Genomic DNA, 26,760 nt, shown 5'->3' with positions numbered 1-26,760 from the left:
CTTTTCTATGTACCTTGTAATAATAGATTGTATATATGAGTATAGTATCAAATGCCAAGAGTCTTGCTTACGTGGATCTATTTAATCAGCATTATTTTATTTACCATAAGAAGTGCTCTTCTTTCTCGAAATTAAAGAAAATTTATGATTATTTATTCTGGAAGTTCAAATTCGTAAAAAAACGTTATTTTTTATCAAACATTTACGGCGATCATCCTTATATATCCTTGTATAAAGTATGTATCAATAAATACTATATTATCAGTTTGATTATAAAAAATACTATATAATGACATTTGAACGGACTGCTAAGTGGCCAGGCATAAAAAAATTTAATAAGCTCGGTATTTGACATTTGCTTATCGAGCCGAAAACAACAACTTAGGTCTACAAAGATGCATCATAATTTTACCTTGGCTCCATTAACAAAATTTAAAGCATCTACTGTGCCATGAACATTTTGAAGTTTGGGTCGCAAATTACATTCAGTTGGCCAGTAGTTCTATACTGACTTTTCATTTGAACCTGCCAAATTATCTGTACTAATTCAAAATAATTTTAAAGCCCTTAAAAAAAAGAATATATATTACTATTCCTTGAAACAATGTTTTACCACATATTGTATGAGTTTACAATAGAGTGCATTTCTATGAAATTTATCAAGGTTATTTTTGCAATTTTATACGAAATATCATTCATTGTATAAGTCTTTTGATGCAAAGTTTATAGGTAGGTAGTTAAATTACTTTGTAATTCAGGGGATTTGCCTACATATTATTATAATGAACTCCAAAAGAAGTTATAAGTCTCGCCTCTCTTAATTGAAATACATAATTTTAGTCCCCATTTCAATAAAATATATATCCGATCATTTATATTACTCAATCCACTGAAACTAATGAAATTGCATTATGTAAAATAATACAACACTGCTGGGTATAATCACAAAATAAGGAATAATGCTATAGCTACAATAATGTCATTGTCTTTAAATAATAAATTTATGACTCATTACTCGACTCCTTATTAGTGAATGAACGGAAATTTGAAGTGTGAGTAAAATAAATAAACACTGAATCGATAGTAATAAAGTGTATTGAATTTGTAAAACAATAGAAATAGTATTGAATAACACAATAATAATTCATTTCTTAGTAGGCGCGTCGGGCACGTCAAATTCGCTGACTTGCGCGTCCACCAGTTGTTTACTCCTGAGTTTTATGACAGCATGACCAGGCACATTCGGGTCTTCCATTTCAAATTCGATCAATCCTGTTTATAAATAGAATATATAGATATATTGATTTGACAGTGACATATTTAATCCGGTCTGTGACCCAGAAAATTTCAATTAATATAAATGCGATACATGTTAAAAAGTACAATATCGATTCATGAAATGTTCAGTTAGTTTGTCATAAATAAACAAAACTAATAATAAACAAATGCTACGTTTACCAAATGCTAGTGAAAGAATTGAGTCTGTGACTCGATTACCATAATTGTTATAGCGCGTTATTTAAACACGAATATAACAATAGATAGGTGGATATTATTAGACACCACATTAAATAAAGCGTGACATGTGATTAGGTACAATGTTTTATTTAGAGATAAAAATAACGGAAACCTAATGACACCTAATCCGGTTTTGTTATTTAGTAATGATAATTCATATAGATAGCGGCTACATCAATACCCGTTTAAGGTTCTTATAACCAATTAGACGACATAAAATTATGTTGACAAATCTAGGAGATCCTATACAAATATATTAAAATAGAAAAACTTGTTTGTTTGAATGTGCTAATCTTTGGCACTCCCAAAGAGATTTGCAATATTCTTTTTGCATTTGAAAGATCGTGTATTGAGACAGATTATTGGCTATTCAACATCATAATACAACCAAAGATAAAACTCCAGAATAGAGCTAGCTTTTTATAAATTTTAATACAGTACCTATTAATTCTATAAGAAAATGTAGTTAGTCTCTTGCATAAATCCTACCTAGTTCAAATAAAAAATTGAGAGTAGGCAAATAAATAATGTATAAGCTGTTCCAACTGAAGAACTTATCTACATATTTATTAAGTGCCTAATCAAAAATAAGCTTTTATTTCCAATAACATGATGATTGATGATATTCAGGAAAGAATAATAAGAAAGTGACTTTCAAATTTTAATATCCGCAAATCATTTGTAACTACTTACCTGTCAATATATATCTATGAAATAGGTATGTAAACAGATTAAGTAATTCAGCAATATAAAGTGAAATTGAGTCGTATGTAGAATTTAAAATCTATCGATTGAATAAGACAGAAACTTTATAAATAAAAAAATTACAAAAAATTTTGAAACTCTCATATTGACTTAACTGCTATACGAATTGTAGTAGTTTAAGAGACAGTTTATTTGGCATTTTTAGACCCACATTTGTTTGATGGAAATGTTCCACTTCACTAGTAAAATATTTTCTTTAAAGGACGTTAATCATTTCAATTTTATCTTGTATAATACAGCCATTATACTTTTTTTTAAAAAAACTTCAAAAAGGAGTACATTCTTCAGTTTTTTTTTTATTTGTTATCCCGGACTCTAACATTTTTAAATCGATTTCGATAATTCTTTTTTTATCTGAAGGGATATATTTTCAGATAGGTTGGTCATAATTTTTTTATAAAAATCGATTCAGTAGTTTAGATTTCAAATAACAATAATTGTTTTTTTGAAACGGCTAATTTTGTGAAATTAAATCGTAAATTACTTTATGTTTTGTAATCACAGAACTTTCTCGTTTGGAAACGGATTTACAAAATTCTTTTTTATCTGAAAGTATCTTATCTAAAAATTTATCCTTTCAGATAGAATCTGAAATGATAATATTTATCTTTTTTAATCTATTTGAATTATTAATCTACTCGTTTTGTTTCTCATTTGTTAATTTTTGGACAAATTTTAAACGTAGTTTTACAAGTAAATTTAGAAACCGTTTTAACATTAGAAAGGGGAAATATACTTAAATTATATACAACAAGCGCAATGACGCAACAAATTCCTTGCATTGTAAAGATTAATGATGCCTCTGCCTGTAAGTAAAAAGATGCCCTCAATATTTCAATCGGTAAATGAACTAAGTAATGAATAGACTGCGATTAAATTACTTAGTATTAGCGCTTTAGAATATAGGAGTCAAGCCGTATTAAGGAATTATGCAAATAAGTTATCCGATCTGAAGTGTCCGCTGAAGCTTGGAAAATTTCTATGTCGTAGGTGTCAATATGTACCTATACGTAGTCACTTTATATCATGAATACCTATAGGTCCCTAGTAGAAAGTATTTATTATTCATTATTCATGAATAAAAACATATTATATGAAAGTAATTAGGATGAGAGCAATAAGATGGTGATAATGATGATGATTTATCATTCAATAGATACACTATTATCGCACCTCTACGAATTTTAGTGCTATTACAATATAATTTTCTTACAAAAATCTTTTAATACTGATAATGGATATTAGTTAGATACCTTTTATTTTCTTGAGCAATCTGCAAAATACTTATGTGTGTATATCTTTACATTTATTAGATATTGTGCTATTCATCTCTATATATACCACATGCCATCAGATGATAGTCAAAAACCTTTTCCGTTAATATTAATGATTAATTTATAAATGGCTAAAATTCCGTGTGATTTAAAAACATTCCTATTAAAAAATTGCTGAATACTGACTACTTCTACAACTTATAGTCAGTAGATGAAAGGAGCTTTTACACCAAAAGGTTTGTAGTTATAAACTTTTTAAGTAGCTTGTATTTTCTGTAGTCATCTTAATGATAATTAAGAAACTTCATTGAATATACTTTGTAAATATTTTTTAATTAGTTTAACAAAGACAAACAAGCATAACTATGCCTGTTTGTATATTTAAAAGTAGATGCACAAGGATCAGTTGTATTTTAATCTAAATTATAATGTTATAAATAGAATTTATAGAAAAATAAAACCGGTCAAGTGTAAGTTTGATACACAGTAGAATTCAAAAATATATAATTTTTATTTTTTAGATGCATATTTATTCCTGTAATTTGTATTATATCATACTTAATTTGTGTAATTTGGTTCAAAGTTTCAGATTCATTTTAGTATTATTTGAGTATAACATACAATATATTAAATATACATACAATAACAAAGAGGAGAAGTTTTTAAGACGTATATTTTGTTAGACCCCAGTGAGGTGTAGATCAAAAGATAAATACAACATACAACAATAAAAATACATATGTATAAAAAAAACTGCTAGAAATTATCGTAGAAATAGACTTTTTGCGATAATTCCTAGCAGTTTTTTTAGCAGATAGAATAGAAATTACGATTTTATCTTTTATTTCACATAAAGAAGTTTTGTATTAGTGATTGTAACTATTTTCTACATGGATATTGTATATATATATATATATATATATATATACATAGCTTAGATCAATATACCTCAAGATCTAAAAGCGTTTTGTTTTAAAAATATGACAAAAAATAACGACAATTGGCAAACTTGGTAACACTTTTTTAATAACTATATAAAATAAAATTAAGGTAAACTACGGTAAGGTAAATAAGATATACCTGTACAGTAATTTCTAAGTACTGGTCATGCAGTTTTCTTATTTGATATACGACCAATATGCATTTGGTATCAATGAATCTTGTATAGCAAGTTACTGGCATTGATTTAGTGAATCACAAAGTAATTACTTCTGGGTAAAGACCTACCTAAACTTTATTTAGGTGGAGATATTTTAAGCAAATGTTTAACATTGAAAATAAAATTTTCAAATGAAATATAAAAAACGTAAAAATTTGAATAGAAACTTTAAGGATATTAAAATTATTACTACAGGTTATCTATAATAGTAAAACTCTCTGTGATTTTGACTTACAATTCTCATGTACCTACTTACTTTGTCGTATCTTTAACTAGCTTAAGCCATGAAAATCAATATCATTACAAAACACTGAATTTATCTACTCATACAACACTTAATTGGGATAGAATTAATGTATTAAAATATAAATTTTTCACAAAAAATATCTAAATCACAATAAAGTGTAGAAAAATTCGTTGGGTAATTTAGAAAAAATATCAGGAACAGAATAGGTGGATAAGTTTATTTTAGGCATAGTAGAGAACTGAGGTATCATGTGTAATAACTTGTGTAGTTTATAAATAAACAAACCTCCTTCAGTAACAACTTCATCCTTATAATTATCCTTCATGAACCTCGCTAGGATGTTATGGTAAAAAGACTTAGCATTGTCCTTTATTTCTGGAGTTACCTCCATCTTTGCCACCGCTTGAATCAACATGATCAATTTTTGCCTCGCTGTCAATATCAGCTTGTCAACTGTAAAATATGGAATATATTTATTGCGAACAAGCAAATAACGTTTCGTTATCGAACAGTTATTTGTATAATAACAAATTCTGTGTAGTCTTATAACTTTCACAAAATTAAACCTATACCAAATTAAGTTTTCCTCGATATTTGTTACGCGCGGATTTTGGGATAAAACATATACTGGGTTTTATATTAGATCTTCTGGAATACTACTGTTAAAACCTTATATGATTGGTGCAATAGTATTTGTCTTCTAGTAGAACAAATCTACAGGCAGACTAAATTTAAAAAACAAAAAACTTGGCTTCTTTTGCTCTTATTAGAACCATTCGTATACTCGTATATCTTCTATATACAAACATTGTCTAATTATAATTTTATTATATGTATAGATAGTTGAACCGCCTACATTGTATAGGTGTAGGTGATTAACTTTAGTCAATTTTTTATAATTATAATTAATTAATTATTATTTAGATAACTCTTACCAACCACTAATTAATTACTCGCAGAACCACATTTTGGAATGGCAAAATCTTTAATTACTATATTTTTGTATCAATAATTCCCTTTATGAAAATAGACTACTAAGATATTATGTATTATTTATTTATGTATCAATGTTTTAAGTATGTGACGTATTTTATAAAATTAGGGTATGATGAGGCTAACATATTCTTATAGGATAAAAGCCTCTAAATAAAAAAGATTAAAAAACAACCACTAATTAATGTCAAAATAAATATTACAGATACAGTCACAGTAAAATAGATAAATATAAAGTCAAAGCAATACAATCCGGAAGATCAGCAATTGCTCTTTCATAAGACACATACTCGTAATTCGAAAAATTGACAACCAAAGGAAAGAAAGTTTATCGCGTGATAACCTGACGTAGTGCAGGTAACCGCAGTGTAGGGCCACCTTCCACTATAAAAGCGACAATCTCAAATATATTACGGAGAATCACTGCGATGTAAATCAATGAGAGGCATGTTCATAGTGAATAATACACAAATGATTGAAAACGGACAATAATTATACGTATATCTATACACGAGTATGTAATTGTTATTTAGCTAAATAAATATTTAACAACTGGAAAAGGTACGGTAAAAAAAAAAGAAAAAGGAGTTTTTGGTTTGAGTTTCAATAATGTCATATATTGTCAACTTACAAATATAAATCAATATAAGAATATCATGTTTGAATCTAATTACCATTCAAAGGGTCATATGTTTTTTAAAATACTGCAGTATCAGGATCAGGATTTTCATTAGTGGCTAAAATATATTTTCCTTATAATTTTTAAATTATTTTTTTCTCTTAAGCATTTAATTTAGAATTAGCTAGCAACAGATTAATTACTTAACATATTTTTATAAGTATAAGGAGCAAATTTTGCAAAGAGTAGTCTACCACGCTGTTTCTGAATTGCTACATTATAAAATAAATAATGGTAGCTTAACAATGCGCGCTACGAACAAAGACGAAATATTTTGAATGAGATAATTGGTGTGACGATGATTAACGACAACAATATGTCAGACTCACAATCAGCCTCGAGTTCTGGAATAGGTTGTACCATTTCTTCGAGTGCGTATTGGATGGCAGGTGGGACGTTGGTGAAGGGCCTCGGTGCGTTTGGTGCTCCTGTAAAGCGATCATTACAATGTGGATACTGTACTTATATCCTCAACAGGGCAAGAAATCCGTAGCAGTGGGACCTTACTCTGTTATTATAATGCTCATATTTTTAATTGATCGATGATTGCATTATTGTGATAGGTTAGGCATTGAAACTCTTAAATTATGAATTTAAACAATTTTTTAACCACATTATATATGTATGTCAAACAATGATATTAACTACTAGATACCAATAAAGACTATTAATAAAAAGCTAGTAATTACAAATTTTTATGTTCTTTTGCAACGAAATATTGTTTTCTTTTAATTCTTAAAAGGAACTTTGCTCAGTCATGTTCTAAATTAATTTATTTGGACATGATTAATTGGTAGATAATATTTTGGTTGCTAGTAATTAAGTATTATGATTCATTATTTTTCTGTTTAATGGATATCGTAGTTAATTATTTAACAAATTACCTATAATACATATACTCAAATATTATTTATCCAATCAATATTTTAGACTATTTGATAGTTCTGATCAATTCTTACAAATGAAATTAATTAGTAATACGTACGTGCATATACCAAACATATTACACTGACCTTATTAAGATTGGAAATAAAACAATATTTTAAAAGCTAAACAACTGGGTTGTCATATGGCACTATTAAAATTTTCATGTGAAAGAATTTGAGTAACTCAGTTATTAAATTCCGTTAGTTTTAAGCGATTCCGTCTACATTTTATTTCTAAAGTTTATATTTTTGTAACATCAATTGTATTTCTATGTACATTCCAATGCTGGTCCATTCCCACTGAGTGCACATAAAGTTGCGCTTAGCCGTCCTGTAGTACTGAATTAAATATGCTGTCTGTCTTAGTTTTATGACTGCAAACTTGTTGTGTCCAGAGTATACGTCTTTCTTGGTCTTGGCATATCTATTCCCAATATACTAAGTTGGAAAGTTCTTCCGCTGTACTTAGAAACTATATATTTTATTACCGAAGTAAAATGTTCTTTGGTATAGTTATTGTGTTTCAGATAGATGTATAAACTTAAAATTTGAACTACTTCGCCCATTGAATGATAACGGGTAATGATAATTCAATAGAAAAGAAACTTTATTCTGAACAAATATACGACAGCACCCACAAAGAAATTAAAAGATAATTAAAACTAAAATTAATAATAATAAAAAACTACTCGAAATACGCAGGAGAAAAAAAAAACATAAAAGCATATTACAACATCTCAATAACAATATGTGCGTGCGTGCGGGCGTGCGTGCGTGCGTGCGTGCGTGTTGGCGTGCGTGCGTGTGTGCGTGCATGCGTGCGTGCGTGCGTGCAGTTTGCGTGCGTGCGTGCGTGCGTGCGTGCGTGTGTGTGTGTGTGTGTGTCTAAAGTAACGTAGCTCTCAATTTAGCAACTAATTATAGTATAACCTACCATACATATACATCAACCGTTTACTACTGAATATAGTCCTCCCCCATAAGAAGGGTTTAGCCAGTTATTGCCACACTTGGCAGGCGAGTTGTCAAGTTAGGCTTTGGTGATGTTTTAAGAGGAACACTGCCGGCCATACATCGACTATTAAGTTTCCTTAGTCGCCTTTTACGACACAAAAAGGAGGGGGTGGCCCATTCTATTTAGAGACCACACGGCTATAGTATTACCTAAGTAGTTGTAATTAGAAACTGACAATGTCTTACCAACGCTAGAAAGTAATTCGTTAATTTGTTGCAAAGAGGTCTTCATTTCGATTATGAGTTTTCCTTTTTCATCCAAAGATTTTGTTAGATTCCTTTCTTCACGATCTTCTGCTTCTATCTGTTCTTTGAGCTGATTTTTTTCTTGAAGGTATCTACGAAAACAACATGTAGACACATCATAATAAAAATTAGGAGCAGAACAGAAAGAGAATGCCGCCTCTACGTATTTTGTATTGATGTAAATATAATGGTAATTCTCCCTGCGCTATCGGTTTATATCAGCAAGATACTACAGAAGTCACATGTGTGTTCAATTCACTAAATTTAACCTTATGATTTCCGTGTTAAATGACGAGAGGACATGTGAATGTCGATTTGACAGGTTATATTGTTAGAAATAGAAATTACTAATTCCCTTTGCTTTCTTAGAATACATTTTTCTTTACCACCCTCTTCTTTACGTCTAGATTTTAATTTAATTGATTAAATAAACATTGTATTATTTCATAATTTATAAACAAAAATAATAAGTATGTATAATTTAAATTTAAATGTAAACCGTTATTAGGGTTACTACAAAGAAACTAATTACTACCTGTTTAACAAAATTAATTTTGTATTGGAATTAATCTACCTAAATTATTAGCATTAGGCTGCCAATACTACCATTTAAAAAGTAAAGAATCTAAAAGAGTTTAGGGTTGCCATCTACACAAAAGTAAGTATGATGATTAATAAACATTACGTTTACTCCAGTCATATACTTCCAACTACCTTATCCCTTTATTGGGTATATGGGTTTTTAAGCACACACAAAATTAAATTAATATTATAACTTTTATTTTATTAAGAATCGTAGAAAGCTAATTTATTGGAAATGGTCACTTGGTAAACGCGAAAGCTGTAGAAGTGAGATAATCAAAAATAATAGAAAGGAAGAGCCATCTCAATTGAATCTATTTGTGCTAGTATTATAAAGTAGTTACTAAACAGTACTATTTAAAAAACTACGGTTAAGTTTCTTGACCAATCATTCAGCGGAAATTTCATCCTAAATGCGCGGTAGCATCATAAAAAATAACTAATTAATATTAATAAATTAAAAAATGCTTAATAATTAAGTTCGCTTAAATAAAAATGATCTTATTCTTATAATACTGTAGTAAAATCAAAATAGTACTTTTAAAGTACCTACTTGACCGTCACTGAAAGCTTATACATCGAGAGAGGATTTCCGTTTCCGTCGATAGCCAGTCGTAAATTTGTACTTTTATACCGGAATTTCTGGCTCGGTGGTGACACCTGGCGGGGGTGCACAATTTTTACTTTTGTAAAAAGATGCCCCCTATCGTCATTGGCTCAATGTTTTACTAGGCAAAATAAAATAAAGCTTCTAGTGAGAAGTATTTTAATATACAATTTATTTCTTTTATTTTATATAAAACGCTGCTATTAAAATACTTGACCGTCACTGGAAGCTTATACATTGAGATCTGTTTGTTATTGCCTGGTAACGCCACTACTTCTTTATTTAATTAAATTTTAATGCACAAAGGTACAAAGCGGACTTAAAACTCAAGGCCTGTGATGCATTAAGTTACTGAAAGAGTTTTCCAGGTGTTGCCACCGAACCGGAAATTCCAGTGTAAAACTACGAATTTAGAACTGACTACCGACGGAAACAGAAATGCTCTCTCAAAAAATAAGCTTACAGTAAGTTAAGTATTTTTGATATGTGTTTTATTTCAGGTAAATCGCTGCTATTAGATACATTGTCATTTTCTACTATGCTAGTACTAAGAACTAAGTCGTAACATCGGTAATTTCAAGAGGAATTTCAATTAGCATCAGCGATTGCCTTATTCTAATAAATATTATTTTTCTCTTCTCATTTATATCGTTAAGGTTGTTTCGATAATAAAATGCCGTTGCGTTTATTTCACGTCACGCAATTACGAACCGTAATTTATGAAGTAGATTCACGGAATTGTTGTTCCGTCTAACGAACTCATTTATAGATAAAATAAAATCAGGAAAACATTGAGAGAAGGCATTAAAATTGAACAATCTTCTAAATTATGAATGGCTTATTATGTAAATGTATATTTCCTTGACAGTTATAAACAAATCCTTAAGTACTTATACAGTATTTTCTTTTACTTTTATTATAAAACAATTCTATTGACTTTTACACACTATATATCTTTTTTTTTCTCTTGCCATTCACTACGATTTTTAGCTTACAACTTTTTCTTTGATGTACCTGATGTAATTATGCTTTGGTCTCCCCCTTCCCCTTCTTCCTCCTATCTTACCTTCCGTTATAATGTTCATAAGTTTGTCGTGTCGTATCAAGTGTCCCAACATTTTATCCCTTCTGACCTCAATTATGTATCTAGTATCTTCATAATGTATAGATAAACAGCTGTTGTAACGTAGGTTAATTATCACTATCTATGGGTAGGGAGGATTCCCTTAGAAACATCAAGCAAATATAGTTGTGAACTATGATAAATAATAAGTAGTAAATAATATGGAAATGGAAGCTTAGAGACGATGACCTTGAGATATAGTGGCGCTGTTATAAAGAGTACTAAACAATACAAACAGAGTATGGACTCTTAAAATAAACCCAACGTCGTTTGGTGAAAAGGGTAAAACAAATACTTGTATGCGAGACATTTATGGGTGTTGAGTAACATAAATAGGCAGAGCTTTTGTTACGGGATTTAATATAGTTGTTTACATATTGAGATAGGCGGAGGTATTCTATGTAAATGGAAATAATTGGAATGGGTACCATAGCTTTTTGTGGTCTTCATCTACCCTAAAAGTGTCCTACATATATGTGTATATGTATAATAAAAATCCTAGATATAAATATAAAAAATATCAGAGATAATTGTTTATTTATTTTTATGCTTTTGTGCATTCTCATATAATATAGATAATTGGTTATAAGAAAAATATACACAGGCGGACTTATCACTATTGTTAAGACGTTTTCAACTATTACCTGTGGGTTATTACTGACCAAAAATCTCTAAACGCCACTTAGAAATATTAATTTAATTTTTTTTTTTGTTTATCCTTAGGGCCTAATGTTTTATATATTCATAGGGGTGGGCAGCAAATTCTAATGGGAAATATGTCTTTATCGCATCCTGCAAATTCATCATACTATTCATATATTTTCACTTCGCACTTCTTACTAGGCCCTTTTTCCACATTTCACCGAATAGGTTTATAGGGCGTATACTGGCTAAATAAGTCAGTGTACGCCTATTTACCGACAACTGGTGGAGAAGATTTCCTGAGTGGCGACCTCGTATGGACAAACGCAGAGTAGAACGGCCCCCTATTAGATGGAGAAACGAACTCAAATGCATTGTAGAGAGTCCGTGGATGCAGGTGGCTCAGGACCGTTCCTTAGGGTAGTCTATGGAGGAGGCCTATGTTCAGCAGTGGTCAGATAACCGTTGAGATGATAAGATGATGACGATGACGTCTCTTCTGGTCGGCCCCTACCAACATCTTTATTCGTTCAGGCTTTACCTAGGTGCCTTTTTTTATTTTCTTTCACCCATCCTTTAATGTATAAAACAACACTCGTTTCTTTTCAATCTTTATCTTAGTGATTTTTATAACTATTTTTTACTGTCACACATATAGTCAAATATCAATCGCACAATATATATATGTATATGCCTTTTTGTTTTTCTAGATTTTTGTACAAACCTATACAATACACATATATTTTTAACAATAGTCTGTTAAAATACGAATGAAACTAAGCCGTTAAGCAAAAAAGTTTGAACTACATCTTAGTTTCATGTTTGAAGTTTTAAGAGTCCTTGTGAATCAGACAGCTGACAAGTAACAACACTAAGTATGTACATAAATATTATATACCTAAAGCCATTTTAGATCAAATGCAGTTAGGAACTTTATCAGATACGCTGTAAGTAGGACAAAAAGGTTATGCTCGTACTTTAATGTACATAAATTGAATTATTGTCCCTGCATAGAATGGGCCACCCGTTCCTTTCCCGTGGATGTCATAAGAGGCGACTAAAGGAACTTAATGGTCGAGGGATGGGCTGCAGCGTCCCTTTTAAAACATCACCAAAGTCTACCTACAAAGTAACCCGCCTGCCAAGCGTGGTAACTACTGACAAATCCCACCAATACAAGAAGGCCTATGTTCAGCAGCGGACAGTTGACGGCTGATATTATATCTATTGAATTATATCCAATCGATTTCAAAAAAATGCACCTACGTAGGTTCTTGCTCCGATAATATTTTGTATATTTCAGACGAGATCTTTATTAATCCTTAATCGAATACAATGAATTTCTTTGACGTATTTGATGGATTTCTACTTATAAATTGTCTTAAATTTCCTTATTCATCAGTAAAGTTATTTGAAAATAACAATAGCTAACCTAGGGAATCTAAAGTTATTATTATTGTAATAAGATAGAAACAATATATATTTTACAGTGTACAATATAAATAATATTAAGTAAGCTAAGCACGTCAGAATTACCTCAATTTCTGTTTTCTAAAATCTAAGTTATTCAAATTGCAATGTTGCGTTCATCAGGAATTTGCCCCCGACTATCCAATAGGGACTACGACCTTGCCCTTGCAACCTTGTGGATGCGGTCTTGTAGAAGGAATTCAAATATAACTAAAACAATATAGATTTGCTATTCACATCACAAGTATCATTAATATTGTAAACATGGATAGAGCTCTTAGTGAAGTACATGCTACATATTCACCATTATTAAATGGACGCACGAACTAAAATGTACGTTTTTACCTTAAAAATTCATGACGAAACACATTCATACTAGGTAATAAATAGAAAATTCCGAGGTAAAGCGTTCCATATGAAAAGCCTCATCTAAATTCCCGGCCCATCTACTAGAACTGTAAGCTCATACAATAAGTTAAAAATATCTAAGTACCAATTAAAAAATAAATATACGTATTATACCTACTCATATTTTTCAGGAGGAGGAAGGGATTGTTGGTAATGCGGACTACTAGTCTCATTGATAGCAATATACTCTGTCTTGTCGACTACCACATGGTCTGCCCTGGAAATCACTGTGCTGAATTCCAGGTGTATTTATCACGATGGGCTAACTGACCTGCCTTTTCATTCTCACCTATCATTCCTCACTGGTGTCCCACTAGCGTATACCGTTAATGCAGGCAGAGTTTTCATTTCATTATCATCCATTAAAAAAAACTCATATTTCTTAATCTGGATATCTCAACTCTTAAGGAGACAGACATACATTATTACAGGGAGTGGCTATGTGTTTAATAAATAAGACGTATTTAAAAACTATATTTATTTGTTACCTTTTAGCGCCTACAAAGCGATCAAGAACTCAACTAATCGTCGCACAATTTGATATTTGGAACAAAGAATGGCTGCTGAGATATATTTCTCAGTAAATGAACATTATACCAGTCACGCAAATAAAACGCGTAAAAATAAGTAAATAATGAAGTGTAGTGCAAAACAATGTAGAACATTGTACGAGAATAAATCCAAGCAACAAATTAACACTACATACTCATAGAATACTAGCTAAACGCTCTAAACACTTTTATACTGAATAAAAATTTAAAAAGTATGGGAATAACGTGGGCTCGCTCTTTTGTCTAACACCAAAGTTAAATAATTTTAAAGTTTACTCATAGCTGTGATTTAGCCATTGGATCTAAGACTCGGAAATAATAGAACTTTAACTGGATTATATTATTTCAGACTTATTGTTTTTTATTTTATTCTCTATATTTAATAATGCAAATATATTCATTCATTCAACTTTTCCGTAGTGCCTTCTTTTTTTTTATTCATTTTCTCCTTGGCATATGCTATCTTTTCTGCCTATTTTACTTTCTTAGCGTTTTTCTTTTGTTAAGCTGCAAACTTGTGTCAACTATTACATAGTATCCTTTTCTTTGAAAGGGTAACAAAATCCTATTCATATATATCCGACGCACAGTTGGCAGATTTGTCTGTTAGTATTCATGAAATATCGGAACGGAATCCTAACCAAATAATTGATGAAAAAAGAGAGCAAAAAATCTGTTTTTATTACTTTGAACTGCGCATCGTATTAGCTCACATTAATTAAACAACAAAGGCATTGTTTGTTTCAATTGAATCGAATAAAGGTTACGTAAAGCCAACATTGTTTAGGATGCTTATGTAAAAAGAGATAATACATTACAAACAAATTAATAATGCAATGTTTTTAATGCAGTTAAGACGTATTTTTAATGATTATAATTAATTGAGTATATAATTATCTACTGGTTTTACTAGTTTATATAGAATGCCTTTAAAAACACGAGAGAACAATTGAACCATCTCATAAAAATACCTAATGACGTCGGTTTAACCCAGCACCACTATATAAATAATCACTGCCTACGGCAATAATACTTTTACATAGTTCACCTATTTACTCATACATTACAATAGAACGAATTAATGAAAATTAATTTTAATAATTTAGAACACTTACATACAAACACTTAGGCTGCAAGTAATCATATTATAAAGTTATGATGGTGTCAAGTAAAAAAAAATATTGCCAATACTTATAAAACGATACTGAAGTCACCGTCAATGTACCGACAACAAAATTACAGAACCTAGAACAGTTTTATTCTATCTATTCTCTTGTACAGAGGTTTTTCTAGGATATTACAACATAGTATAGCAGCATCAAAAAAGAGGTAAAGCAATTTTCTTAATGCCATCATCACGTTCGTAACGCTCCTGGTATTGTTAGTGTCCACAGGCTACAGTAACCACTCATCAGCAGGCGAATCGTATACTAGTTTGCCACCTCAGTAGTATTAAAAAAAAAAATCTCTTTCATCAACTTTAAAATGTCAATATCGCTATTAAAAGTACATTCGTAAATATATAATGTAATGAAATCTCTACGGTTGCATCATGCTTTATCTAGAATACCTATAATTAATCAATATGTGTATTTTTTATAAAAGCTCCACATGTGACCGTGACCGTTATCCTGAGCGAACGTAGGTACAATATGAATACAATCAACCCAAAAGAGAATGGTTCTCTTAACGGTGGGCGGCACTAACGACCTATGAGTACTTTTTCACGCTACGTTTATAGGATCCGGTGTTATAATTGTAGGAGAAAGGGATCATAGGCCATTCGATAATGTTATCTTATAATTAATCTTTTACTCCTTTATGCATGATGAAATACACAAACATCTAAACATTTTCCAAAATTCTTCTCTAAAATTTATTCGACATTGTTTAAATGCTTGTTTATGACATCCTCTTCTCATTAAACATAGGCCAAAGAGAGAATTTAAAATAGTGCATTACATTTTGTGACAGTACATCATATTTTGTATTTAGAATTATCCAATATATTTAAGATCTCTGTTGTTAGTTTTGGTGGAATCGGGGAATATAACATTAAAATAGAATTTGAAATATTTTTTATATAATTAATTTAAATTATAGTCAAAGCAAACGTATTGGTATATATAGTTTTATTAAAATGAGATAATTTTATTATTTATTAGCTTGCATCCCAGAAGTAGAAAACCAAATGTTATATTAAATGTTGGTATATTTCATTCTATACGGTATATCAAGATAAAACATAATCGTATACCGATTATGTTTTATCTTCAGAAATATAATTCTTCAGAAATATAACTATGAAAACCACATTCAATTTGTTCTAGTAATTTATGCGTGATACTAGAACAAATGTATATTTGTCCATCTATCTATGTAGAAATGCACACTAACATGAATTTTCAAAAATTTATTGTTTGGCTTTTATAAGAACCCTTATTTTTTTTTCTTAAATATCTCCCATATACAGACATTGTTTAGTTATGACTTTATTATATTAATAAGATAAGATATAACATCGTACATATATGTAACATCATAATAAAGGAAGATGCTACACGTGTAATCAATACAAATCAATTAGATATGCATATTGTAGATTCGCTATATACGCGTGCCACATTTCACCCATTTCATTGTCCCCGTATCAATAATGTTTAATTACAGTTTTATTATATGTATTAGTCTGATTATTTTTGGAATATGAAAGTTTTCATTGCCATCTATCCAAGGTTATCTAAACTTAAGGATGAAAAGATTAGAGATTATGTGTTAGAGGATAACATAGTAGATCGATTTAAAGTTTGTTATAAAGTTTGGAATGGGTCGACCTTCAACTACCAAAATCAAACAAGGCCAGCATAAAATGAACAAGCACGTCCTTTTTGAATTAGTAGTTAATCTGTTCCAAAGTGTATCTTCAAAGATAAATACTAAGGCTCTAAACGATAATAACCTTTGCATCTATCGCAAATGGGATGTGGGTCACAAATAATGTAGTTACATCCTTTAACAATTATAAGTTATCTCCATTTGTTTAGGAGAGTGAATTGCAAGGTTACAAAACCTCTACACCTACATAAATGTCCAAAGTGTAATTATTGCGCGATAGGTACAATTTCAAGCTTTCATAAAGTTAGTAGTAACACTAAAAAGCTTCATTGATTAATATCTATAAAATATTTAAGGCTACACGTTCTTACTTACATAAGCAACAAATATATATAGCCTACACTTTGAAAACATAACTTCTTAAAACAGACGGGGAAAAATGAGATTATATATTTTTGAGATTATGGAACTTGAAGGGTAGCAGTAGAAGAAACTCACTACCCTTGGCTGTTCTTCATTAAAACTTTGAATCAAAGCATAGCAAAAGTGTACAAATGAACGAGCAATTGTACGTGTTGTGCAGTTATTTCTTACTAAGCATTCATTTACTGGTACTGTCGACAAGTGGGCGTCAACACCCGGGGGAGGCAGTGTGTCCACATTATACAAAGTACTTCCATTTATAATTATACTGTAATTTTGCAGAATAATTACAAAATTCACATACTAGAAAATATATTATATCTGAATGACAAAGTTGTATATTTTATACCATAATTAAACACAAATGAAATCCAATGCTTTCTCGTAATTAAAGGGGTATTGTTAGTTTGTAGTGCTTTGTATGAACCATAATATTATATTGACAGTGAAGTGTTTCACTAGCTCGATCAACCGGACTAACAACTAAACTACCTACTGCTACTAGCGTGAAATAGAGTCTAAATTGAAATCTAATTTATAGAATAACTAAGCGTAACCTATGACTTTGCCCATAAGTATTAGATCTACATAGATTAGATTAAAGGAATCTTCATGTGTTTAAGGCCTATAATATATTTAATTTCTTATTTTAGAATAAAAAATCAATACATTTAAGATTGAACAAAATCCTGATTATTTTAATCAGGATTTTGTTAACAAACAAAGATTTTTAATAAAACCCGGGTATATTTGAATAAAAAATAAATTGATTTTAATTGGATTATATTATATTTTGAAGGCTTGGATTACTGCTTTTTTCGTCATCTCAATATTAAGAGGCAAAACAATCTTTTTTACAAGGTCATTGTAAATGACCTTGTAAAAAGATTGTTAAGAATGAAAAGATTATTTTGCTTCTTTATATTTGGAATTCACTCAATCAATACCAAACGTGAAGTCTTAAAAAAAGGAATGCTACTTAATCTAAGTAATCATTGTTTTAACTCAATTCAATGTAGAATAATGTATTAAGGTTAGTAGAAGAGGTATCTAGTCGACTTATAATTTATGCAATACTAACTGAGCGGTTCTCTCTTGACCAACGTTCTTTAAAGAGTCTAGCATCATTATAGCGTGCTTGCGATCTTCAATCAAAGCATTTCTCTTCGAACTGTTCAATGTTAGTTGCATCATAAGCCGCTCTGTCTGGTAGTGTTGTTCCTTTAATCTGTATAGAAAAAAGAATTCATTATTAATTTAATAATCGACACACAAATGCCGATTTAAATCTTAAAAAATACAATACATGAAGTACTTTTGAAGTCGATTTAAAATAGTGAAAAGCGCATAACATTTAGCATATGGGGGATTAATAAGTATTCGAGAGGAACAGAATAATCAAATTGACAGGTTATCGGAACAAGCCCATTTGAATATAAAAATAATATTTTTAGATTAGAGAGCAAAGTTTGAAGATAAGCACATTTAAGTACGGCCGAGCTATTGCTGCGATAAAACGATTCTGACATAGTATAGATAATTTATTGTTATATTAAAAGTTATTTTACCTAAGAATAATTTGTTCAAAAGAAGATACCAAGGTAGCCTTTTGAAGGCCCTTACAAATTGACATCACCTCCTCTAGTTCCCAGTGAACAGAGTGTTTACTGCCAACATCTTCGTCTTCATATAGATCGTCAAGATTTGTTGCTTCCTTCAACAAATATAACACATGAAGCTACTAGAAAAGGACTCGCTACCTACTCGTATATATAAATGATATAAACAGCAATAAACAATGCAAAAAATCATTATATATATCATCATCATCATATCAGTCTTTAACTGACCACTGCTCATATAAACCACTGAACTATGTTCATAAGCCGGGAGGCCTTAATTGATGGAACACCACCTGCGCTATCGATAGCCCATTCTGATGAATTCCACAAGAACTAATCACGATGGTTTCCAGGTGAAACCGCGTGGAGGTCGACTTGATAGGCTATATGGCTAGTACGAGTAGTGGAGCTGTTAAACCCCATTACTAACAATTCGTCTCTACCCGTTACAAAGAGAGTACTGCGAATCGCTTATTTATTTAAATGGGTACTTTATATGATAGTTAAATGTGTGGTGAAATACATTTTAATCCCATAACAATACTATCTTACTAGTAATCATTTCGAAAATATAAAACTTGCTTAATATATATTGGAATGAATCTCATACAAGATTAACACCTTATAACTTTTTATTTTACGTCCATGTCAAAATGGAAGCATCTCTCTGCAGAATATTATTTGAAACTCTCGAATTTCAGATAGGTGAATGTATCTACTATTTTAAAAAACCCACAGCATTTTTTAAAATACTAATATATTTACTAATTGACAAAAGTAAACACAAATGTAAAGTTTATAAAAAATAATTATTATTCTAAATGCGAAAATGAGTTTGCTTATGTTTGTCACCTCTTATCGTTATGAATTTAGATATACACATACTATATGAGATGGATCAGAACATAGGTTATTATCCAGATTAATGAGTATACCCCGTTCACGCGAACGAATCCGTGGTTAAAAGCATGTAATAAATAAATATTAATACCACAATAAAAGTAATAGTTTTTTACACAAAATCGTTTGTTTGGGCACCTCTGTCCTATTCGTGTTTCAACCGTGAAGCAGTTGTGTTTGCATGTGTGGTTTGAAGTTCCGTTTGAAGTGCGGGATATGACTGTAAATTTACAGGGCACAGAGGAATAACACCTGAGTCTTCAGAAATAGCAACGCATGGGGGGTATCATGGGCGAAACAAAATACTCTGTTACGTCCATGGTACTGGTCATGTCTATGGGCAACGGTTACCATTTTCCATTAGGTGGGCCGTAAACCTGTTTGCCGTTCTAAGTTGTATAAAAAAACAGCGCCATCTAATTCCATACTAAGTGAAGAACTGTTCAAGCGCACCTCCGCCGCCTCCGAAACCAGAAGACCGCGTAGCAGAGCATCGTGCTATATCTCAGGGTCATGTCTATGGGCGACGGTCACCACTATGCATCAGGAGGGCCGTCAGCTTGTTTGCCATTCTAAGTTGCATAAAAAACATACTCTTACTAGTACGTACGTTACGTACTACTCGTAAATAGAAATCACCCAAAATCAATACCTACGAATATATTCATGAATAAAATATTTTTATTGTGCGAGAATCGAACCAGCGACTATCGGAGCCAGTCGGATCAAGTTAAGTAGTGTCTGGACCCGTTAGACCACTAAGGTCGTATATTATTAAATATTTCTAGATGTCTCATACAGTTACAAAACTAATTTAAGGAACACTATATCCTAAATCCACTTACTTCTTTCCTTATTAAATTTGGAAATGAATCTGTCAAGTAAGCCACTTCACGTCGCACCAACTTCAGAGTTCTCTCCCTCTCCTTCATATTGGCCTTGATCTCCTTCTCCAGTTTACTAAATTCAAATTTCCTGTCATCTAGGTATTCCATTGCAAGCTGACCCATTTCAGTAGCGCCCATTAAGCATTTACCCTGTGCTCGACAGTCCAATTTCAAAGCTTCCAGTACTACTGTAAAGTATGATGAATCCTGTTAACAAACACAATAAACAATTACAGTTGGTAATGGAAATTTTCTTGTGAGAAAAATTATACTTTAATAAATAATAGAAAAAGAAAGGAATTATTTAAAAAAGTGTTTTCTATTTGTACATATCCACCAATCATCACGCCGGTCTCCTTTTAGGAAAGAAAGATAGATACTTATCTTTTAATAGAAATTAATGAAGAGTAAAAAAATTTTTGATTATTTCAGTTATCACAAAAACACTCTCTAAATTAAATAAATAATAAATCGAAACATTTGATCATTTAATCGATTTTTTTATTTTTCCTACTATTGGATATCAGCAGACAATTCTATTGAAACAAACTAAATACGTCTGTATTTACACAGATATATATTTATATATATTTATAAAAATATTTCTACATGTTTTTTTCTTGATACTTTTGGTCCTAAATTAGATATAATAAAATACATTCACAACGACTAAATTGCAATAGGTTTCCACATACAATTTATATCGGAAAGTGATTAGAAAATTAACCAACATTATTACATTACTTTAACTAATAACTAACAGGTTTGCCCAGTTTGAGAAAAAATAAGTTAAAATAAACGTTACCTTCACCTTGTCCTTTACTAGCGCAACTTATAAACCTGTATGTCAAAATTAAATTCCCATGTAACCCACCGGTAATAGTAAAACATCGTTAACAAATCCAATTAACGACGACGAGACGGAGTTACGATATTTTTGCTTCTTACCTCCACGTAACAAAATTCGAATAGATTAGATAAAGGCATTAGTCGACTATTGGCGTATGTGGAAAATTTACTTGATTATGTTTTAATATAATAATGTGTTACCTTTTTCAATATATCCAATATCTTCTTATACATGACCTTGATGGCTAAGGCGGCATTCTTTTTAATATTTGCTCGCTGTACATAATTAGCGACAGTTTGCTCTTTCTTCTCTGCTGGTAACTTTCCACCAACTTCGTATATAAGGCGATCACGCAACTCAGCTGACTCTAACTACACAAATTGTTTTTAAGACATGTTTTTAAGTCGACAAAATAGCAAATCTAAGGAAAAAAGAAAACATTGTGAATAAATAATTACTTAAATCTATGTTATATTGATTTACCTGTGTTAAACGAAACTTTTCCATTTTTTTCTTTTTTGTATATCTAATCCTGTCGAGTTGCTTACGTTTATTAAAATTCTCTTGATGAATACTTTCTAATACTATCTGCAATAATGGAAATCATAGATGCGTATCGATTCTTAATAAATAGGACTTCTTAGTGTAATTTATAATATTAGGATATAATCAATAAAAAATATTGTCTTTTGTTTATTTGAATTACAATGCAAGTACGTACTAAACACAGGGTAAAATTTTTTATAGGCTTATAGCTTTACGACTTATCTGAAGGTAACGCATTCTAGCACTACACCATATCACTACTACACAACATCTTTCTAGCCACCTTTGTCGTACAAAAAGCCTCTATAGGTACCATATAAATAGTTCTGATGCCCTCCGAAGCATGAAACATAATTCACAAAATTTATTTTTCAATTTAAATACTCAATTTAAATTCAAAGTTTCGACCTGCGATTCGAATTTGAGATCCTTGGACCGGGGTCGTCCTCAAACTTAGCTTTAACCAATAACAGAGGGAAATAAAATCGATAGAATTGAATACACTGTACAAGATCAAAAAATATTATTGTTATTGCGTTTTATTTTTAAATATATCCAAAGTCCCAAAAACATCTTGTAATCTTAATCCTTTTGTAAAGATATTACAACATTATCAATGATAATCATTATTACATCAGAATGAATTTTAATATTACTTAATGGTACAAATATTATTTGTGTTTAGGTAGGTAACCTTGTTAACCGTAACCAAACTCAAAGGAAATATCATTAAGCCATATTCCGCTTCCAAACCAGTTTCAATATATGTATGTATTGTGCCAGACTATTCCAATGTGGAGCGCAGTAGTACGAAAGTTCTAGACATGAGTTGCAGTTTTGAGATGTAAAGGAAATGTATATGTATGCATAACGAAACTGTTACTTGCAATTTATCACCTACATATCGTGTTCAACAGAAGTTTCAATAACTCATACGAACACTCATGAACTACGTAATTATTAAGTTGACTGCCAATTTTAGTGGTATGAGCCGCGCGGTTTTGATATTCTGCATGAGTTAATGAGGATATAGACCGCGCATACTTTAATCCGCATATTTGGAATTATTTTCACGCGGTTATTCTTCCGCGAATACGTGTGGTTTCATACAATTTACATACATAATATATTATTCAAAATGATGTCGAAAACGATACAGTGAAAATTTGCTGCGCAGTTATATCACGTTATAATTGGCATTTATTTCATCAAGAAAAGATTATTTTAATCAGAAAATCAATACTTCGGTTCTAAACATTGTCACTTTGTACTTTTATTAGGTGATTATTAATTTTTACTTTGTATAATTTATTTTTTCTAATGGTATTTATAGCTGTGTAGATCACGGTATAGAATAGGCCAGCCCTTCATTTCCCATGAGTGTCGTAAGAGGCGAATAAAGGAGCTTATAGTGAAGGGATAGGCAGCAGCGTCCCTCTTAAAACATTACCAAAAGCCAAACTGCAGTTGCCAACCTGCCCTCCAAGCTAGACAACTGGCAATACTCCTCTTATGGGGGAGGCTATGTTCAGCAATGGACAGTTAATGGCTGATATAACATGTTGTTTATACTAATATAATAAAGCGGAATAGTGTGTTTATTTAACGCACTAATGTCTTAAACTACCTATATTTTTTAAAAAAAAAAATATTTTCATTTCTTGAGCCCTTGCTCTTATATATTGCTCATATTATAGGCTATTCAACATCACATTACCACTAGGGCAGCCTGTGAGATGCAGCTAGCGTACAAATTTGAGTCATCAAAAAGAGTCATCTTCCAATGTATAACAAGAAACATTCTGACACATTTCAGTCCAGGAATGGATGACGGGTCGGAAATGAATAGGATGGGGATAGCAAAGACATATTAAGTAGTATACGTATCACTACTATTTGAACAAGCGTTACTAAGAATACAATCATTTTATTAAAGTTTACAAATCGTAACTAGTTTGTCGCACTTTAATTATATAAATAGAGTGTCTCCAAATAGGTGCGTCTTGAAAAGCGGGTCAACTTTTTCATACAATTTTGCGTGATAAATAATTATGAGTGATTCCTTTATAACTATGTTTTATAAATTCTATGTTTATTTTATCTTATAAATTTTGCATCTTATTAATGTATAAAAACTAATTTTATTTATTAAGTAATTAAATATAAATACGTCAAGATAAATTGTATGCGTAAGTACATAGAACAATGATAAAAAACGAGTCAGCAAGTTTGACAATTACCTAATAAAAAGTTGACCCGTTTTTAAGACTGGATGCTCTATCTATATCTAAGTATGGAACACACTTTCTAGCTTAGAAAAAATAAAACTAATGCTAATACTATATCTAGATTAAACAGCCTATAAAAATCATTTTAATCAGGAGTCGAGTCGATTTAAAGAAGAGTACCTACCAAATAGCAATCTAAATTATTCTTTAGCATTATTATTATAGCATGGTAGATGAGAGACGAAATTTGTTTATTGTCGTTCATGATGAAATATGCAACATTGTTACATGGTTTAAAATCAACATAATACATAAAGATTAGCTAGTTATCGCCTAATTAGTTGACCAACTGGCTAATTTTATAGCTGCATTTAGATAATAATGTTAGATAATAATGATAAATATGCAATTATGTCAAAATAAATAATAATAGCTATAAAAACTCTCTCACGTCAGCCTGACTATTCATATACGTAAGTTGTAATCTCTTATGTTCTTGAAAAGCGTTTCTTAAAAATTGCTTGTCTCCATAAACTGCAACACCGAGCTCTTCGCGCTTCGTGGTGATATCTTTACGAAGTTGCCGAATATCGCGTAAATATCTCTTCTTTTGTTTGGCCAAGTCTCCTTCATGGATCTTGCGGTCCCGCTCTATTATTAAAAAAATAAATATTTATTTGTCAACTCCGCGTAACTGCGAGAAACTACCGCAATCTGACAAGTTTCTATGTTACTACGCTGCATAAAAACAGTGGGCTCGTTATACACAGTCCCTGTGTGAAATACCTACATAATAATGAACTATAAAGATTATAGGCATAAATCTTTTGAATAATCATAAAATTACAAAATGCATAAAATTGATGTCTAAGTAGATTATTGTTTGCGGCGCTGATGCAATATAAGCGAAATGAAACAAGAATAAAAAAAAATCTGTGTTAAAGAGTAGCATCGAAAGTGATATTTTTCTATCCTCATAATTATACATGTAATCAGATACTTATATCCAGCTACTTGATAAATACCTAATATTAAAAAAAAAAGTATATGACCATTAGTTATGTACTATAAAAGAGAAATGCATTCAAGTAACAAGATTTTATTATAATATAATTAATACTTAATGAAATATAATAAACTATGTATATTTATAGACATCAGTGAAATGATAATCTTTGAAACAGATAAACATCACAGAATACACTGTGATGCTCATGGTATACTTTATTAAAACCCATTTCTGAGGACTAGTGTTTTATTCCCTTTGTACCCTATAATTTCGCTTTTGCATTTGACACTTCAAACCAAAACACAGCCATACTTTGAGGCAAACGGCATTACTTCAATGAATGGCTGTGTTTTGGTTTGGGACAGAAACACCCACGCAAATGGCTTTATACAAATTAATAATAATAATGATATAATTAATTATTGAATGAATAGCTAATAATACGCGTCAGGTCTCAAGATTCGACGTTAAAGAGATCTTCCAGTGTGCTATCATAAATAATCAATACTTTAATATATTTTATTCCTTGTGATCGCGGCTCCCTTTCCCGTGAGTGTCGTAAGAGGCGATTAAGGGAATTGAAACGTCGAGGGATGGACAGCAGCATCTCTCTTAAAAGATTATCAAAGCCTAACAACAGTTGCCAACCCGCCTCTCAAGCATGGCAACTATTACCTGCAGTTCTATTTTCATTATGAAGAAGACCTATGTTCAGCAGTGGACAATTAACGGCTAATATAATAAAATCTTAGATCATATATATAGAAGAAGAATAGAGTCTCAAAAACGGGTCGACGTTTTCTCAACTAATTGTCAAATTAATCGACTTGTTTTTTTTACACATAATGTATCTTGACGTCTATATTTAATTATTTAATAAATGAAATGAGTTCTCACGCATTAAAAAGATGCAAAAATTATAAAACAAAATAAATATATATAAAGGAAACACTCAAAACTATTTATCACGCAAAATGGTATGAAAAAGTTGACTCGCTTTTCTCGAAGCTTTTGTATAGAGACGCTCTAGTTATACAATCTAAGAATAAAATATATGATAAATGATATAATTAGAACATTGCATACCATACAATTTTATAAGACCCCTATATTGATTGATCTTGTCTTTTATCACCCAATTCTCATCTTGCATTCCATGAATACGAACTTTCGCAGCGGTTAACATGATTATTTAATACTTTTTAATATGATTAACTTTTTCAAAAGACCTACAAAATAATAAGATTATTTGACGT

The 26,760-nt window shown here is 30.8% G+C and overlaps 1 protein-coding gene across 1 annotated transcript; it reads right to left on the bottom strand.

The window, feature by feature from the left end:
• Nucleotides 1-1,084: 1,084 nt before the first annotated feature.
• Nucleotides 1,085-26,760, bottom strand: LOC113521303 (uncharacterized). Its single transcript, XM_026906806.3, has 11 exons — nucleotides 26,591-26,760; nucleotides 24,947-25,146; nucleotides 22,205-22,309; nucleotides 21,922-22,092; nucleotides 20,830-21,078; nucleotides 19,031-19,176; nucleotides 18,544-18,690; nucleotides 8,762-8,913; nucleotides 6,965-7,063; nucleotides 5,249-5,416; nucleotides 1,085-1,272 (listed from the first exon to the last, which is right to left on the bottom strand). The coding sequence occupies exons 1-11, from the start codon at nucleotides 26,688-26,690 to the stop codon at nucleotides 1,145-1,147; spliced, it is 1,665 nt and encodes a 554-aa protein (XP_026762607.2). The 5' UTR covers nucleotides 26,691-26,760; the 3' UTR covers nucleotides 1,085-1,144.

Source organism: Galleria mellonella, unplaced genomic scaffold (genome assembly GCF_026898425.1).
Source record: "Galleria mellonella isolate WM207_F2 unplaced genomic scaffold, CSIRO_AGI_GalMel_v1 utg33, whole genome shotgun sequence".
Lineage (NCBI taxonomy): Eukaryota > Metazoa > Arthropoda > Insecta > Lepidoptera > Pyralidae > Galleria > Galleria mellonella.
This window is presented reverse-complemented; position numbering and strand designations above follow the sequence as displayed.

What these genes read in the sequence shown, in the direction of transcription:
- LOC113521303 (XM_026906806.3), bottom strand. Translation starts at nt 26,690, where the DNA reads ATGTTAACCGCTGCGAAAGTTCGTATTCATGGAATGCAAGATGAGAAT. An exon ending in ATATGAATAGTCAGGCTGAC is followed by an intron (nt 22,310 to 24,946) that starts GTGAGAGAGTTT and finishes CCATTATTGCAG; the next exon opens with ATAGTATTAGAAAGTATTCA. An exon ending in TTTGAACAAATTATTCTTAG is followed by an intron (nt 18,691 to 19,030) that starts GTAAAATAACTT and finishes TTTTCTATACAG; the next exon opens with ATTAAAGGAACAACACTACC.